Source organism: Monopterus albus, unplaced genomic scaffold, assembly GCF_001952655.1.
Source record: "Monopterus albus unplaced genomic scaffold, M_albus_1.0 scaffold86.1, whole genome shotgun sequence".
NCBI lineage: Eukaryota > Metazoa > Chordata > Actinopteri > Synbranchiformes > Synbranchidae > Monopterus > Monopterus albus.
In genome coordinates this window covers 1699995-1716246 of record NW_018127966.1, presented here as the reverse complement: position 1 = coordinate 1716246, position 16252 = coordinate 1699995, and the positions used below count along the sequence as shown (strand labels likewise).

Genomic DNA, 16252 nt, shown 5'->3' with positions numbered 1-16252 from the left:
TTTTTTTATTCTCTCAGATTTATCTTGTTTACTTGTCTACTCACTGCTTTACTGAAAATTGTCAGGCTGCTGTTGGTCTCATTGTCTTTCATATTTTGTTTTTACTGAATTATGTTTTCAACAACAAAATCCAGCCAGTCTTTCTTTCCGCTCTTTCCTGATATTTCTACCTTTGACCTGGCTTTGTAGCAGAGACACGTGTTTCATCCCTCACTCACCTTTCTTCATATTCACCTTTTAGTCATCTGCTATTTGACCACTGTGTGTGTGCCCAGCAGAGGCTTAAACTCATTCAGCACCAGTATTGTCATGCACAAGACTCAAGCAACAATTGCAGCTTTGAGCTTTGTGCCCAAAGTGTAAAGACCGATAGCACTCTCACGTGTGTATGGTAAATATGAATCCAGCAGAATGAACGCATTAAAGGAATAGTTCAACATTTTATCAAATTATTTGTTCATCTACTGTGTGTAGATTAAAGTTTGGAAATAGGGGAAACAGTTAGTCTCTACCCTCAGGTACTAAGGGGCCAGAAACTTCTTGGAGAAATAATTCAGCATGAAATAATCTGACCAATACCCTTACATTAAAATGGAGATTTGTCATTTTGACACTTTATCTTTCTTCTTTTGTATGGATTAATCTGACAAAACAATGTGCTAATTATGTGAAAGTGCTCAAAGTAGCTTAATGTTTTTCATACAGTTCTGAAAAAGGTATCGATAATTTCATCTCATCACCACTTGGTTACACAGTGAATGAGCAAATAATTTCCTAAAACACTTGGCTGTGCCTTGTTTTTCATGCTGATAATTTAAAAGTTAGTTCTGTAAGCCAATTTGGGCGGCACAGTGGCTCGGTGGTTAGTGCTGGTGCCTCACATCAAGAAGGTTCTAGGTTCAAGCCCTGCTCGACCCGATGCCTTTTTGTGCAGAGTTTGCATGTTCTTCTTGTGCCTGCGTGAGTTTTCTCTGGGTGCTCCAGTTTCCTCCCACAGTCCAAAGACATGTAGGGTAGGTTGAGTGGTGAATCTAGACATTATCCGGAAGGGCATCCGGTGTAGAAACAAACAAGTTTATTTCTCTTGTGGCGACCCCCAACAGGAACAACCAAAAGAAGAAGAATTCTATAAGTCGATTTACAACAAGTTGTACATCTACAGTACATCAGTTCCAAACATACTTGTCACCGTAGTTCTAGCCATTCTGAGGCAGTTTTATGGTTATAACTACTGTAGATAACTGGTCATGCAGAAAGATTCCCATTCTTATTCCTAGCTACAAAGCTTGGACTGGATATTTTTCCACCCAAAGGAAAGTAAAATGTAGGTGGTCAGGTGAAGAACCAGGGGAGAGAGCATATTCTGTCTCCAACAAATGCTTGCATAACTATAGTAAAAACATACCTGAAAAACAGTTACAAAAGACTTCTGTGCACATCTAGTTGTCTTTGTTCTTGATCTATTTCTCATTCTCTTTCACTTTCAAGCCTTTATTTTTCTCTTGGTCTTCAGACCACACATGCACATAATCCCTACACCTCTGCTCTCCTCACTAACAAAAGCCCCCAGATAAACTGAAGAGGCAACTGCCATGTTCTAACCTGTCATGTTTTAGTTCTATTCACTTGCTTTAAGTAAACTGTTCTACTGCTCATTAATCCCTAATGGCCCGCAGCGCTGTGAAATCTGACAAGGACAACTAGGCACCTCAGGTCACTGATGGTGCACTGCACTTTCTCTGTGACTTTTCTTTTGCCTCAAAATCTTTTTTCTTCCTTCATTCCTCAGTCACATTATTATTACATTCTTTCTTTAACTTTAAAACCCCAGGCAACATTTATCAAAATACAGTTCTCTTTTTATTTGAACCGCATTGTTTGCTACTAAACTCCTCAAAGAATGTTTTCTACATATTGTAGTGAAAGTTTCAGTACCACTGGTCAAGTGAAGTAGAAGAATGAAATTTAGCCAGTTATCATAAATCACAGATCCCTCCTTCCCTAATTTGAGTAGCACATAACTACCTATACCCTTTGACCCTTGGTTCAGAAAAACCTCCAAATAAACTTTTTAACATGAAAAAGAAAGTGTAACACTTTAAAAATTGAAAAGGAGGAGAAATCCTCCCTTCAGGCACGCAGTGAATTTTTGTGCTTATTGAGTATTCAGAATGGATTTACAATAACAAAATTAGACTACAGAGAAACAAAGTGACAATAAATTGCACAGAAATATGAAATAAATATGTATCTGGGAAGATTTCAAGCAACTGTTAGGGTGAAAAAGCCTAGTGAGAGTTAAATGTTGTCTAAACACAGATCTATATCATAAACAGTTTGATTAAAGGATAAACTTGTATGTATTTGAGAACATACTGCATTATTACTGTAATAACCATGTGAGGGTTTGTTTCAGAAATGTTTATGAAGTCAGATGAAAACCACTGTTGGTGATAAACATAATCTATCTGTTTAAAAGATGCATATATATTCTCAGACATCACATCTGTCACTGTATAACAACCCATATATGTTCAAATTTAGCTTCCTTTCTGGGCTGAGGGAAGTCGTGGATTTTTAAATAAAGCCATATAAAATCCACTCACTGTCACAAAACTGAACCCAAGACTGTTTTTTTAAATGTGATTTTCATGGGAAAAGTACGTTATATACTGTAATTATATGTTAAATATTTTAGTTTTATGGCAAAACCCAAAAATAGTGAATGTTTGGGAATTTAGAGTGTAAAATTGATTAACCAACGGCTGGATTCGGCTGTTGAAATGTCTATCTGATGGAAAAAGAAATGTCTATCTGATGGATTTGATGTCTATCTGTATTTCACTTTCCACCAAGGTGGAAAGTGAAATACAAACCTGGCCTCTTTTTAGAAGGTGGAAAGTGAGGAGGGAAAAGGAAGCTTTGGCCTCTGCACTTTCAGTCTGACTTCTCTTTGAACCTTTCTTTGACAGAGGAGGAGCGTGCGAGAACAGCAGTGCTCTGTTTCCTCTGTGGTCAACCAGCAGCTACTGGGGCCTCAAGCCATGCAGGGGCCAGCACTTTGGTTTATATTTAAACAAGCAATAATTCCTCCCCACCACTTCAATGGAATAGAAGGGTGAATAAAATTAAACCTAGCCTATAATTCACAGGATGAGATTTTAGGAAAAGCAAAAGGGTCGAGGCAAACAAGTTGTTAAAACACAGAGGAGAGGGAGCCTGCTGAATGGAGGGGTGTCAAGTGGTGGGTGGCGTGGGTTAAAGGAGTAAATAAAATATATGTCATTTGTCTTCATAAGTTGGAGATCTCTCTAGCAGCTTTGTTGGATTTAATGGATTGGAGAGAGTTTTGCACTGTCAGGATGTAAATCACACAACAGCATGAGCTAAACCCACAAAATCTACAATGTGAATGTAAATAGAGAAAGTTGAGCAAAGAGAGAGAATAGAGGCAGTAAGGACTAAAATCCTAGTTAAAGCCATGCAGGAGGCTTACTGTTGGCATGATGAAACTGAGGCCTGCTTTTACACCAGCCTCAACTGCAGTATATGGCGTATAGTGAGAAGAAAAAAATACTCTTTTCACGCAAAGCAGACCTTGCTGCTTACTCAAAGTTCTCTTGTGCAAGGAAGTGGTTTGCAACTCCATGTGAAAGAGAAGATATTGTTTTCCAGACCTCTCCCGCGATGCTATTTCAGAATTGTCATCTCAACATAGTTAGCTGAACCTGTCATTTTAGATACCAGAAATAAGTTCATGTGGTTGTGCTTTATAAGAACAAAGAAAGCTGGAAATGAGGTAATCACAGCTTAAAAACAAGGTTAGTTCTTGGGGGGGTCAGAACGCTTGGTAGTGATAAGAGGTACTGTATATTACAAGATTATCTCTCAGGTCACATGGGAAAAAAACATTCAGCCTTGTAGCATCAAATGGCAAATACATTCAGCTGTACACTGCAATCCTGATGACCGGTCTGTCAACAGAACGCCACCATGTTTCTAAATAATACTTAGATACTCTTAGCCTGGCTTGGCAGCTTTTTTTTTTAGCTGCCTGTTAGGCATTTATTTCTGTACAAGTATAGTTTAGTTATTAATGCAGGAGTTTCTAAATGACCCACTCTTCCATCTGAGCTACAGCTTGACATGTAAAAATAACTGGCTGGAAATATAATGTAATCAGGTTTACAAGTCCCCTCCTTGAACCACCACCTTATTGTGGTGGAGGGGTTTGAGTACCCGAGTGATCCTAGGTGCTACAGTGCCTTGCGAAAGTATTCGGCCCCCTTGAACTTTGCGACCTTTTGCCACATTTCAGGCTTCAAACATAAAGATATAAAACTGTAATTTTTTGTGAAGAATCAACAACAAGTGGGACACAATCATGAAGTAGAACGAAATTTATTGGATATTTCAAACTTTTTTTTCCTAGGGAGGTGTTCTGGGCATGTCCCACCGGGAGGAGGCCCCGGGAAAGACCCAGGACACGCTGGAGGGACTATGTCTCTCGGCTGGCCAGGGAACGCCTCAGCATTCCCCCGGAGGAGCTGGAGGAAGTGTCTGGAGAGAGGGAAGTCTAGGCATCTTTGCTTAGACTGCTGCCCCTGCGACCCGGTCCCGGATAAGCAGAGGAAAATGGATGGATGGATGGAGGTTTACAAGTTTCACATTGTGCATTTAGAATTCTCTTACATAAAAAAAACTAAATTCGTAATTCCTCAATGTTGACTCCAGTCCCTCCAACACTGCTCCGCTAATGAAGGGGACAGTTGGACTCAGGACATTCTTCTCCCTGTGAAATGTATGTCCTTGCCTATGTCTATGTACTTGTTTCTAGAAGGAAACAAGTAGCTTTGTATATGATTGAGCCTTTGTTTTCATACTGTCAGACACCTAGACACAATGAAAATAACTGCACCAGGACCTGGACTGACCTCAGGTCTCAGTGGGCCAACGTGCATCTGTCATCCCTACATTTGTGTCAGATCAGCATCCTGTTTTTGAACCTTTACCAAACCTTTGTCGAACGCTGTTCCACTCACTGGGTTTCAATCCTTTTTATTTTTCTTTGTGTTGTTTAAACACTTAATAAAATATAAATGGCAACTTTGTGCTTTAGTTATGATGATTAGAAACTGCTTTTTAAAACATATTGGCTGTTTAAACCCATAATGGTTGTAAATATGGATTTACAACTAATTGTTTATGGCCCCTCAATGAGCTTAATTAGAAAGAGCTGTGTTCACTTTCTCTAGTCAATTTGTTTTTTTTCCATGTGTGTTCATACATCATGTCTTTGTGAAAAAACCTCACATACAGATACCATATGCCAGTTAAAGTCAGTGGTCCATTTAAGTACTTGTTCCTGATTTTTTTTTTTTTAATGAGAGCTCTTATCTGCTACTTATAGCTTTATTCACACCAGCTTGATGTGTCTCTGAAGGATTGTTTTGCTTCCCTATCTGAAGCCAAGCTTGCAGAGCACTGCTAATTGGTGGAGTGTTGCACCGTCGACATTCACAAGCTGCTAATAGCTTCCAGTCCATGCTGTTAGCCACTGCCAAGGCGCAGCAAAGAAGAATCACAGCTATTCCTTCTGCTCAGAGAAAGGGCTGTTTAATTCACTTACAGTATACTTCTGTGGCGCAACAGTGTATGACCCAGCCTTTCTCCATAAATGTTCCTTCCACATTTGTGTCTGTTTATCACAGTAGGTGCCAAATAAACCAAAGATATGCTTGGTCTTTACAAAAACAGCCTCATTATAATGACTCGGATCTGTGGCATGAACACAGCTATGTATTTTTGTGACCTGTGGTGCAGCCATATCAAACCACTGCCATCTTATTTTAAAGTCTACACCAAAGGGACTTGGAATTATCTTACATAGGGTGCTGGGTCTTCGCTGCGTTATACCTGTTATTCAGTGTGAACATGCCAATACACTTGCTGATGTATTTCACCAATTAATTTCTTTAATATGTGCCTAGCCAAAGTGGAAAAGACTATATCCACTTGAAATGTTGTTGCTTCTTCTTGTGGTACCCAGCTAGAGTATTTTCATGGTTGGAAATACTCATGGTTAAATACCTGTAACCTTGTGAAATAAACACTTTGAAATAAAATTATATAAGTTTCTTAACTGATAACTTTTATCTGTGGTTTTTAAAGTGCCATGAACACTGACATTTTTAGAATAAGTAGTCAGTACTGTAGAAAACAAAGAACTTAACCACAAATCCTCGCTATGTCAGTGCCATGGCCTCTGATGAAAGGAAAGCCTTTCCTCTTCTAACCCTCATTTCTTAGTGGATTCCTTTCTAATTCTCTGTTATAAGTCATCAAAGGGAAGATCCAGATTCCTGGAATCATTTTCTTTTTCTTTTCAAGCATTGCTGTCGCTCCAAAAGCTTTAAGACCCAGCTGTCGGCAGCCTGTTTTCAATGCTCCACAAGGCTGCATTTTTTAAAGTGTCACAATGTTGCCTTCTATCTGTCAGTCACATAAGATTAGAGTGACCAGCAGGCTGACGTGTTGGACAAACGTAACATCACAGGACTGAAAGCTTTAACAGATTAGCCTCTTGAAGACCAACACCCCAGGTATCAGTCTCTTTGACTGCTCTCTGCAGCCTGGAGAACTGGAAGTGTGAAACAAATAATACTGTTACCTACAGGAGCTACAAGGACAAATACTGTTATGTAAAGTGAGCAGAAGAGGTGACAGGGATGTAATCACGTTTGAAAAATTATGCAAATAATTCCCATACTCCTACAACAGCAGTGCATGGAACAGATACATCCAGTACCACAGACACTACTGGAATTCAGATGCATGATGAGATTTGATTGCTGATATTTTTTCTGAACCTGAGATTAGAAATGCAATTACACCTATAAGTTAGGAAGAATATCAGGGTAAAGTTACTGTAAAAAATTAAATCTGTATTTATGTTAAAGAGGTGACTTTTTTAGTTGCAGTGACAAACTGCAAATGTGTGCACTTTGTAGGTCAACAACTGTAGAAAATCCTTGTGTTTGTGAGTTTGTATCTTTATTTGCCGTATAGAAAATAGTTTGCCTAATTATTTAAATGTACAATTTCCAGTCCTTCCATTTGGCCTTTATCTATAAAAAACAACCCCATAAGTTGCTTGTGTAAGCAGCTTAGTAAGTGTTACATTTTACTGTTAGGCAACCTCTGGAGGCAGGAACACACCCAGCGCTTCCACAGTGTTGGCTGCAGTTGACAAATGAGCCTCTGGGAGGAATATTAAAATATGAATTTTGTTTCTGGAGGAGTAGGGTTTCCATCAGCTCTCACACTTAGACAACGGTCACCCATTACATCCAGTGTGGGGAAGCTTTAATGTAAAATGTCTGTCTGTAATGTTCAGGGTTTGTAGTCACAGTACTTCTACACATTAGCAGAGAAAGAGTTTAAATTGGGTCCCAGTAGGCTTGGAATGGTTTCTTTTTTTCTCCACTCAAGTCTGAACCAGTGTAGCATTTAATGAGCATGAACCCAATTTAAACCCAATTTTTTACCATGACATAAAATAAGTCAAACTCCCTTTCCTTTTATATTTCAACAGTTCACATTCACATTGTGCTGCAGACATAAAACACATCATGTTACTGCTGACAAAGCTGTTTCTTCTGTGTATAGTAAGTGTCTTGTTTTAGTATTTGTACCCTACAGGAACAAAAGTTTACAAGTTGTAGAATGTCACAGAAAGCGATTCTAAGTATCACCGGGCAGCTGCTGATGAATGAGTGAGGTTGTTTTGGACGTGGAGACTACTATACATGCCTGTAGTCTTTTGGACAAACTTTGTGATGCTGAGGGACTTTTGTGCAGCGAAAAGAAGATTTAAACATCACACAATCACACACACATTTTATTGTTTGTTTAAAGACTTGTTCAGTATACAGGTCTTTAAAAAAACATATAAAAGCTGAACCCTACATCTTATACATTTTTCTCTATGCACTGTATAAATGACCTTTCATCTGCTGGTTTTCCTGCAGAGTGTATCAGAGCCTGACATTCCTGCAGCGGTTCCTCCAACACTGCAGGGTGTTGAGGAGTTGTCAGAAGTTGTGGCAGGGCTGAGCACAGTGGAGGAGGTCATGAAATACTTGGAGCCAGAACGATGGCAGCTGGATATGGAGGAGTTATACAAACCTACGTGGCATGTGCTAGGGAAATCCTTCATCCACAACAAGAAAGCCAGAGGTAGGGCATTGTACATTAATCATGCTGAGTTAAATACAGTCAACGTTACATGTAACTGTTTACAATTAAACATAACATAAAATAAAGTACGAATATTAGAAAGGCCTCAGATTGCCTAAGTGTGCTATTTGTATTTATATATTTGCATATGAAAAACGCAGTTAGTTTGTTTCGACATGAAGTGATTCTGATTATGTCTTTTCTGTGTCTTTGAGGAGGAGCTGATCTCAATCTGTTGAGGGAAGAAGTTCGACTATACAGCTGCTCTCCACGTAACTTCTCTGTATCTTTGCGTGAGGAGCTAAAAAGAACAGATGCCATTTTCTGGCCCAGCTGCCTCCTGGTGAAGCGCTGTGGTGGAAACTGTGCTTGCTGCTCTCACCGCTGCTACGACTGCCAGTGTGTTCCCACCAGGGTCACAAAGAAATACCATGAGGTAAATATCAGTTTGATCACAAAATGTCTGAATAATTTGGCACTTTTGACCATAAGATGGCATGAATACTGAGATCAAAAACATGGAAATCTAAGCATCTGATGAGATTAAGCCACTAAATTTAACAAATTACTCTTTTGCAAAGAAAAGTCCATTTTGTCCTTTTAGTGAACTCGAAACAAGGTAAAGACTGATACATTTGAAAAATAATGGGTAAACAAAGCGGTTGATTTCTCCTCCCCACTGAGCATGTTTTGATGTCCAGCTGTTGATTAGCATCTTTGTTTTTGGCAGGTTCTGCTGTTGAAACATCGCAGTGGGGGAAGAGGCCTGCAGAAGTCCTTGTCTGATGTTCCCTTGGAGCACCATGAGGAGTGTGCCTGTGTGTGTAAAGACGACTAGGACTGACCTCTGATGTCTAATAGCTGCCACTGGAATCGCACAGGACTTTGGAAATGAACATTTGCCGCTGCTGCAAAGTTCTGTATCTCATCCCCTCCCACTGGGAGCCAACAAGATTCTCCCTTTATCCTGTTGTCCTTTTCTAATTGGATGGAGCAGAACAGACTGGAATCTAATAAATCTTCTGAATGGATTTGACTGCTGTGGAATATCAATACTGTGCTCTTAGTACATTTAAAGAGACAAAAATTCACTGGAGCCGATCTGGACTATTACCTTTGTGCTCTGAAGACTATTTTCTTCAGCTCTGCAGAGATAAGAATGTTGAGGCCTTTTGTCTGTTCTTCTTAAGGTCTTTTTTAAAGTTGTCCCAGAGTGGGCTGATAATGTCATAGAAAATGGGAGCTTCTTTGTTCATGTATTTCTTTATGTCTATTAGTGAGCTGGCTCCAGCCGCCTTACTCCCTCTGCTCCTCTATTATTACATTCAAGGCAAAGGAAGGTGTTTTTATTAGCACTTCTACCTTTCTCTTCTCTTGTTTTACCACAAATGTAATGTGTGGTGAAATGCAGCCACTGTATCACCAAAATGCCATGAGAATGAGACTCTATTATGTGTAAATAATTCATTTGCTTTTCTGTATTATTGTGTCTTTTCTACCAAAGATTCTCATGGAAAAGATAAAAGTTGCACATGTAGAACCAGCTGGGTGCTGTTCGTTACAGCTCTGCATTAAACCCGTTTCAACATTAAAGTTACAAGCCTGTTTGCTTCAGGAATACCTAGCATCAAGCAAATCTTCCTGCATTTTAAACTGTTCATAATAAATATTTATTTGCTTAAAAAAGGGAATTTTTGGTCCAAATTGTCTTGTTTACAACATATGTCATTTTGCTGTAGTATTAGTCTGCATTTCCACTGTTAGTCATTTTTTTCACCATGTCATGGATGTGTTTCATTTTCTGTATGCCAAAGCTATTTATCTCTACTTTTGTGCATTTCATTGTACTGAACATGAAAAATAAATGTTTCCATTTCTAATTGGAGGTACAGTGCTGGGAATGATGAACACTGAACAAACTCAACAAAGATGGAGAAGATGAGGAATTGCCTTTGCTTCTCTAATGATTGAATGATTTAAAGAATATCATTTGCCATATTTGTAACTGTGTCCATAGGGTTTTGTACTTGTGAGTTACTCTGTTTTTTTTTTCCCCCTCACATCACCTTTTATCCAAATATTTCAATAATGAACACATCTCCCTTGAGCACAGTCTTTTCTTCTGTATTCCACAATCTCCTCATCAGATACCGAGCAGCGTTGTTGCTGTTCATTCTTCCCCCCCAGGACATCAGGTCACCCAGGAGGAGGTTCACATTTCTCACTGCTGTCCTGGCCAATTATTCTGATCTAATGTTCAGCCTGGCAGGCATCTGCGGTGACGCCAGATGCTACTGCATAAACTTGTCGGCTCCCAGTGCGGTTTTTATAATATTAAACAGACCGCCTGCTTTCCTTAGTCAGTGCAGCATTTCTTTACAGAGGAAACCTCACTGTACTGGCACAAGATGTGACACAGTATGTGTGAGCGGATGTGAGTAACTACAGACCAGCACTTGATGATTTCACCCTTCACCAGCATGCCCCTCTACTCATTACCTCCTTCACTGTGTAACCAAAGCAGCCATAATCAAGCTAGACCACAGCATCATGGCGCAATTTAAGCATCTGTACTTAACACAAGAGACAGGATTTTAATTTGTTTTGTTTGAGGGAAAAAAACAACTCTTAGGCTGCACACTGGTTTTAGAGAAATAACCTGTTAGTGTACATTGTAGTTACAAAAATATCCAATCAAAAAAGTTTGACTGAATACTTACCATGAATGGTAACAGCCACTTTGGGCCGAACAGACAAAGAAAAGGGCAATGTGAACAGAAACTCAAACTCTCTGAAAAGAAAATCTAAACTGTGCATTGCATAACAGAAGGTAGTGCAGCAATTAAACCACAGAAGTCATCAAAATAACAGCATCACAGAATCTCACTTTCCTTTAATACTTCAGAAGATTGACACTTACTTTGACCAAAGGCTTTTCCTGACTTCTCTAAACATGAATCATCTTTATGCCAACACACTCAGCTCCAACATCTTCTCCTACAAAGACTTATTTTACGAAATCACAGGACTAACCTATAATAAATTGCAGCCTTGACCTTTCCTCTGCATATCTGAATAGCTGAAAAGAGTTACCATGCTACACCTCCATGCAACTTAATAATGAGCAATTATAAATCTAATCTGGTTCCTTCATTGCCTGTATAAATCCATTTGAACTTATCAGCCACTATTTTGTTACAGAGATGCCATGCTGACTTACTGTTTCTGACTTTTATTTTGGTGCACTTCCCCTTCCAATCCAGCACTTGTCAGTCCCAGCTTTGCTGCACTGATTACATTCACCTGTTTTCAATCAGCAATCAACCAGCTAGTTTATTTCCAGCCTTCTGTGTTCATTCCTTGCATGATTGTTGTGTCACTTACACTTCAGATTTTCTTGCCAACTTACCTGCTGTGTTGTCTGCCTGGCTCTCTGTGTGCTACCTGTTACTGACCTACTTCTGCCTTTGGGCCTGCACTCTGTTTGCCCATTTGGATTTCCCTGTTTGGACTGCTTTTATTCCCCTAGGTCTGGTCCGTAGCTTGCCTCCTGCCTTCTCTGGTTGCCTTAAATACTCTACCTGTTTTGAATTGTTTCTGGACACCGTCTTTTGCCCTCTTATGTCCCTTTGTTGTCACTGGCGCTGTGCTCTGTGAAAAGGCTGCTTACCCACCTACAGGATTTAGTTGCAAAGACTGTTTATTCACCTATTAATCTGCAAAACTGCTTACTCCCTTGTGAACTTGCGAACAGAAAATGTTTACACACCTGTTACTTTCTAAGAAAAAGTGTTTAGTCATCTGTTTACCTGCTAACAGATACATTTACATCTTGCTAATTAACTTCCTGAAGTGTCTTGGTTTTCTGGCAAAAGGCATGTTGTTAATCAGTGAGCTACCAACTTTAAAGATGTAAAACAACTGTATTTTCCAAAATGTCAAATTATGCCTTTGTCCTCCATTCACATTACATTCTAATATCCTGTTATGAGTCTTCAGTGATTTCCACTTTAGATTCAGGCTTAGATGTTTGCTCACTTACTGTCTTTCTGCTTGTTTTGCAGAATGCTGAGAATAAACGCAACATGTCATATTTGTCTCCTCCCAAGAGCCTAAAAACCCTCTGGCCCTGTCTGAAATCTCAACCACCAGCACTTTAGTCAGTTACTGCAACAACAGCGGTTTTAAAGTTTGAACATACTGTATCTTTGTCATTTCCCATTGCTGATGAATATTCCTGGACTACATTCTTGGTAAGTGAATATACAGTAGGGCAGCACGGTGGCGCAGTGGTTAGCACCATTGCCTCACGGCGAGAAGGTTCTGGTTTCGGGCCCCACCCGGGACCTTTCTGTGTGGAGTTTGCATGTTCTCCCCGTGCTTGCGTGGGTTCTCTCCGGGTACTCCGGCTTCCTTCCACAGTCCAAAGACATGCAGCTTAGGTTGATTGGTGTCTCTAAATTGCCCCTAGGAGTGAGTGTGTGTGGTTGTTCATCTATGTGTTAGCCCTGCAATGGATTGGCAACCTGTCCAGGGTGTACCCCGCCTTCGCCTGATTGCCGGCTGAGATTGGCCAATTTTGAAACAATAAAATCTTTAAAAAAAAAAAAAACGCATGTGAAAATATCAAAGCATCCCTCAGAAAAACTTATTCTGAGTTATTCTCCAATGCTGCAAAAAAGCTAAATGCAGTCCAGAAAGTGTTCTATATTCCTTTGGTTTACCTACAAGATGAAGTCCTAGATTCACTACAGCCATTGCATAGTCCTCGCATTTGCACTATCAATCTACCGTTACTGGAAAGTGACTATAAATTTTGACGTGCAACCTGGGAATCGATTGCAACTTCAGATCGTTTATAACTGTGCCGGGTCTCTGAGCACAGACAGATGGGGGAAAATACGATAGCCTCATCCAGATAACATCTCCAGCATTCCTAATTGTTTCACAGTATATGGATGGAAAGGCCAAATGGATAAGTGCACACACTATGTTTTACAGGGTGCTGCTGCACTAGGGGTTTTTGGAGAACTGGGTGTCCCTGTTGTAAGGTCCACAACTTTAGCATAGTATTAATCATGGGTCAGGAAATTATTTACAAAGCACCACAACAGAGGAGAGCTCAACCATAAATATACAGTATACTGTAGGTTAAATCATTTGACAGATATTGTATCTCCCATTTCAGCCTTATCCTCATTATATCCAGTGTTTTACCATTCCACCTTACCACACCAAGAAAGGTCGTTACCCTAATCTCTGTAATACATCTAATACATACAATCTTATCAAACTGATAGAGTGATAATACTAGAAAATTACCTTAAAATTTAATATTTAGATGCTGTCACAGCTGTGGGTCACAATGCAATCAAACATTCAATGATCATCACTGAATTTAAAAAAAGTCATCAGGGGTAAACTGTTTCTGATTTAGGCAAGCTGTCACCGCCTCTGTTTTAAATGTATCATATCACTTCTGACTGGATGGGTCACGCTATGCCCAAGCACGTTTAGCCCATGATCATGTGAGCTACATTAATGGCACAGCTTATCTGCTACAACACACACAAGCAACATGGTGGCAGCGTTGTAGATATACCTCGGTATCGGGATTGATGAGCTCTGACAAGACTCGCACAGCAGACACTAATACGTAGTCGCAAACATCAAAACCCACCAACGGCCATGAGGGAAATGCATCCTTAATAGGAAGTCTGGTCAAAAGTCAATGATTCCTGTCATCCAATTAATTAGGTGTTTTGCTAACCCTGAAGGTAAACGTTGTCAGCCTCTAATGATGAATTAAAACTAAGTGAAAAACAGCAGTCATTTCTTTTAGTCATTGGTATGCTATTTTAATAGTCTGAATGGCAACAAAATAAATATGAATGACTGAAATATTCTTTTTTCCATTTCTCTGAGTAAAACTAAAGATGCCTGGGCCCCAAGCCAGAACAGTCAGTCTAGTTACAGTATACCAATAACACTGATTTAAAAAATTGTATTATTTTTAAGTTGTGATTTCCACTCAAGGTTGACAAAGTTACAAATACACCTGTGAACACCTCAGCTTTGGCCATTTTGGCCTGAACTGTGTCTAATGCAACAGACTTTATAAAGATGTGAGAGGGTCCATCAGAAGCTACTGAACATAAGGTGAAACACACTTGCACCTGTGGTTCGGAGGTAGAGGAAAATGTGATAACTACCAAATTACTGCAAGGAGACAGCATAAAAAACATTATCCAATGTCCGTGTTAGATATGAATAATGAATTGAACTTCATGCATGGATCTGTCAACATTGACAGGGTTGAAGAAGAAAAAATTGTTGCACAAAAGTGTAAGATTAAATTTTACCAGTGAACATGAGACGAAGCCTAATGAATACTGACAGCACATTCTTTGGTCAAAATAAAGCAAGATAAATGAGCCTGGATCAGATGGGGTCCAGGATGTTTGACGTGCACCTGGCCAGGACTACCGCAGTGACTGCATAGTGCTGGCAGTGAAACATGGAGAAGGGAGAGTGCTGATTATAGGTCTGCATGAGCGTAAAGGGGGTAGGGGAAATGTTTTACAGATGGCACTATGAATGCAGGTTTGCATACCCAGATAATGAATGAAAAGATGACTCCTAGTCTCAAGAAGCTTGGCAGGAGAAGAATTTTCCAGCATGACAACAATCCTAAATACACCGCAATTATAAAAAATAAAAATAAAAAAAAATGAAACACTTTTTAAAGAAACAAGCGAAAACTATAACATGGCCAGGAATGTCCCTGACTTTGGAATGAGAAGCTGAAATGATTCATGTGAAGAAAAGCAGAACATCTCACCACAGATGTGATGACTGTTATCATCCATGTCTCCAAAGGTGGACATAACAAAATATGAAAAAAGAATGGGATCTCATTTACAATGGCTGTTCTTGCTTTTGTTGCAGTTTACTCTTTAAACATGGATCCTTTATTATACTTTAGTCGGGTCAGATCGTATTTTTTTAATTAATTGGCTTTATTCTTCTTGGGCAGCGTATAAAATGTTTTGTAATTAACATTTTAGTGAGCAGGGGTGTACTCACCTTTGTTGTACAGTATACTGTTATGCGTGCTAGCTCACTGACATGGAACGAAGCCAGTGTTTTGAGTTGTACCTTTGATTTTTCTGGTAAGTCAGAATAAGTCTTCTGTGACAGTTAGGCAGCAAAGTTGCACTGAATATAATAAATATTAAAATGCAATTCGTATCTGCCTTAGTTTATGGGACTGTAGAAGTTAAAATAACTACTTGATACCAAATAAATGCTCTTTTGAAAAAAGCAGGTAATTGTACCTGCAAGCTAAGTGGAGCGGTAGATGCCAAAATGCCATGAGCTGTTGAGTAATACTGTATGCTGTGAGCATATAGGTGCAGGGTGTGCATGGCCCTAGGTCACATGATCTCCCGGGGTTCTGTGGGTAATCATTCACTGGGAGATCCCCATGGTGGTCAGGGGATCTAGATCCCAACACACTGGTGACATGGACAGACGTCCAACCTGACTCTCCCTGACACTTCAGCTGGAGCATGGAGCTCATTAGTCTTTCTCCCACACTTTACAACTTAGAAATACACGTACATACTAAGATTGTTTAGTTTTATATACTGGATGTTTCATTCTGTATGTGTATGAATTTTGTGTTACAATCTGTTTAGCTCTTAAATCAACCACCTAGATGTGGGTGGAATGATGAACTATGATTCATATTTTGTCTAAAGCACATAATTGACTGAGTTGGTGTTGATAATTACCACAGGCCATGCCAGCTGCTGAAATGAGAACAATGCTGCCTGATTCACTTCAAATCTTTCTTGAAAGATTTTATTCAAATTAATGCGCTGGGGTTGTGTGTAGGAGGTTAATGAGAGAAGCTAACAGAAGAGATCAGAAGTTGTCTTTTCGTTTGTTTGATTTTTAGTAACAGATTTTGTTTATCATGATCCTGAGTACAGTCTATTCCCTTTAATTT

At 39.5% G+C, this 16252-nt stretch overlaps 1 protein-coding gene across 6 annotated transcripts in view; it reads left to right on the top strand.

Moving 5' to 3' along the window:
• The window catches only part of pdgfc (platelet derived growth factor c), a 42064-nt gene extending 31994 nt beyond the window's left edge, over positions 1 to 10070 (top strand). For 5 of the 6 annotated variants that reach the window (XM_020607463.1, XM_020607467.1, XM_020607469.1 and 2 more), the window contains 3 exons: positions 8031 to 8238; positions 8454 to 8674; positions 8969 to 10070. In XM_020607463.1, the coding sequence (XP_020463119.1) occupies positions 8031 to 8238; positions 8454 to 8674; positions 8969 to 9076 (537 nt within the window). In that variant the 3' untranslated portion in view covers positions 9077 to 10070. The remainder of the gene's footprint in view (positions 1 to 8030; positions 8239 to 8453; positions 8675 to 8968) is intronic. The other variant, XM_020607464.1, reaches the window with a different exon arrangement.
• The last annotated feature ends 6182 nt before the right edge of the window (positions 10071 to 16252 follow it).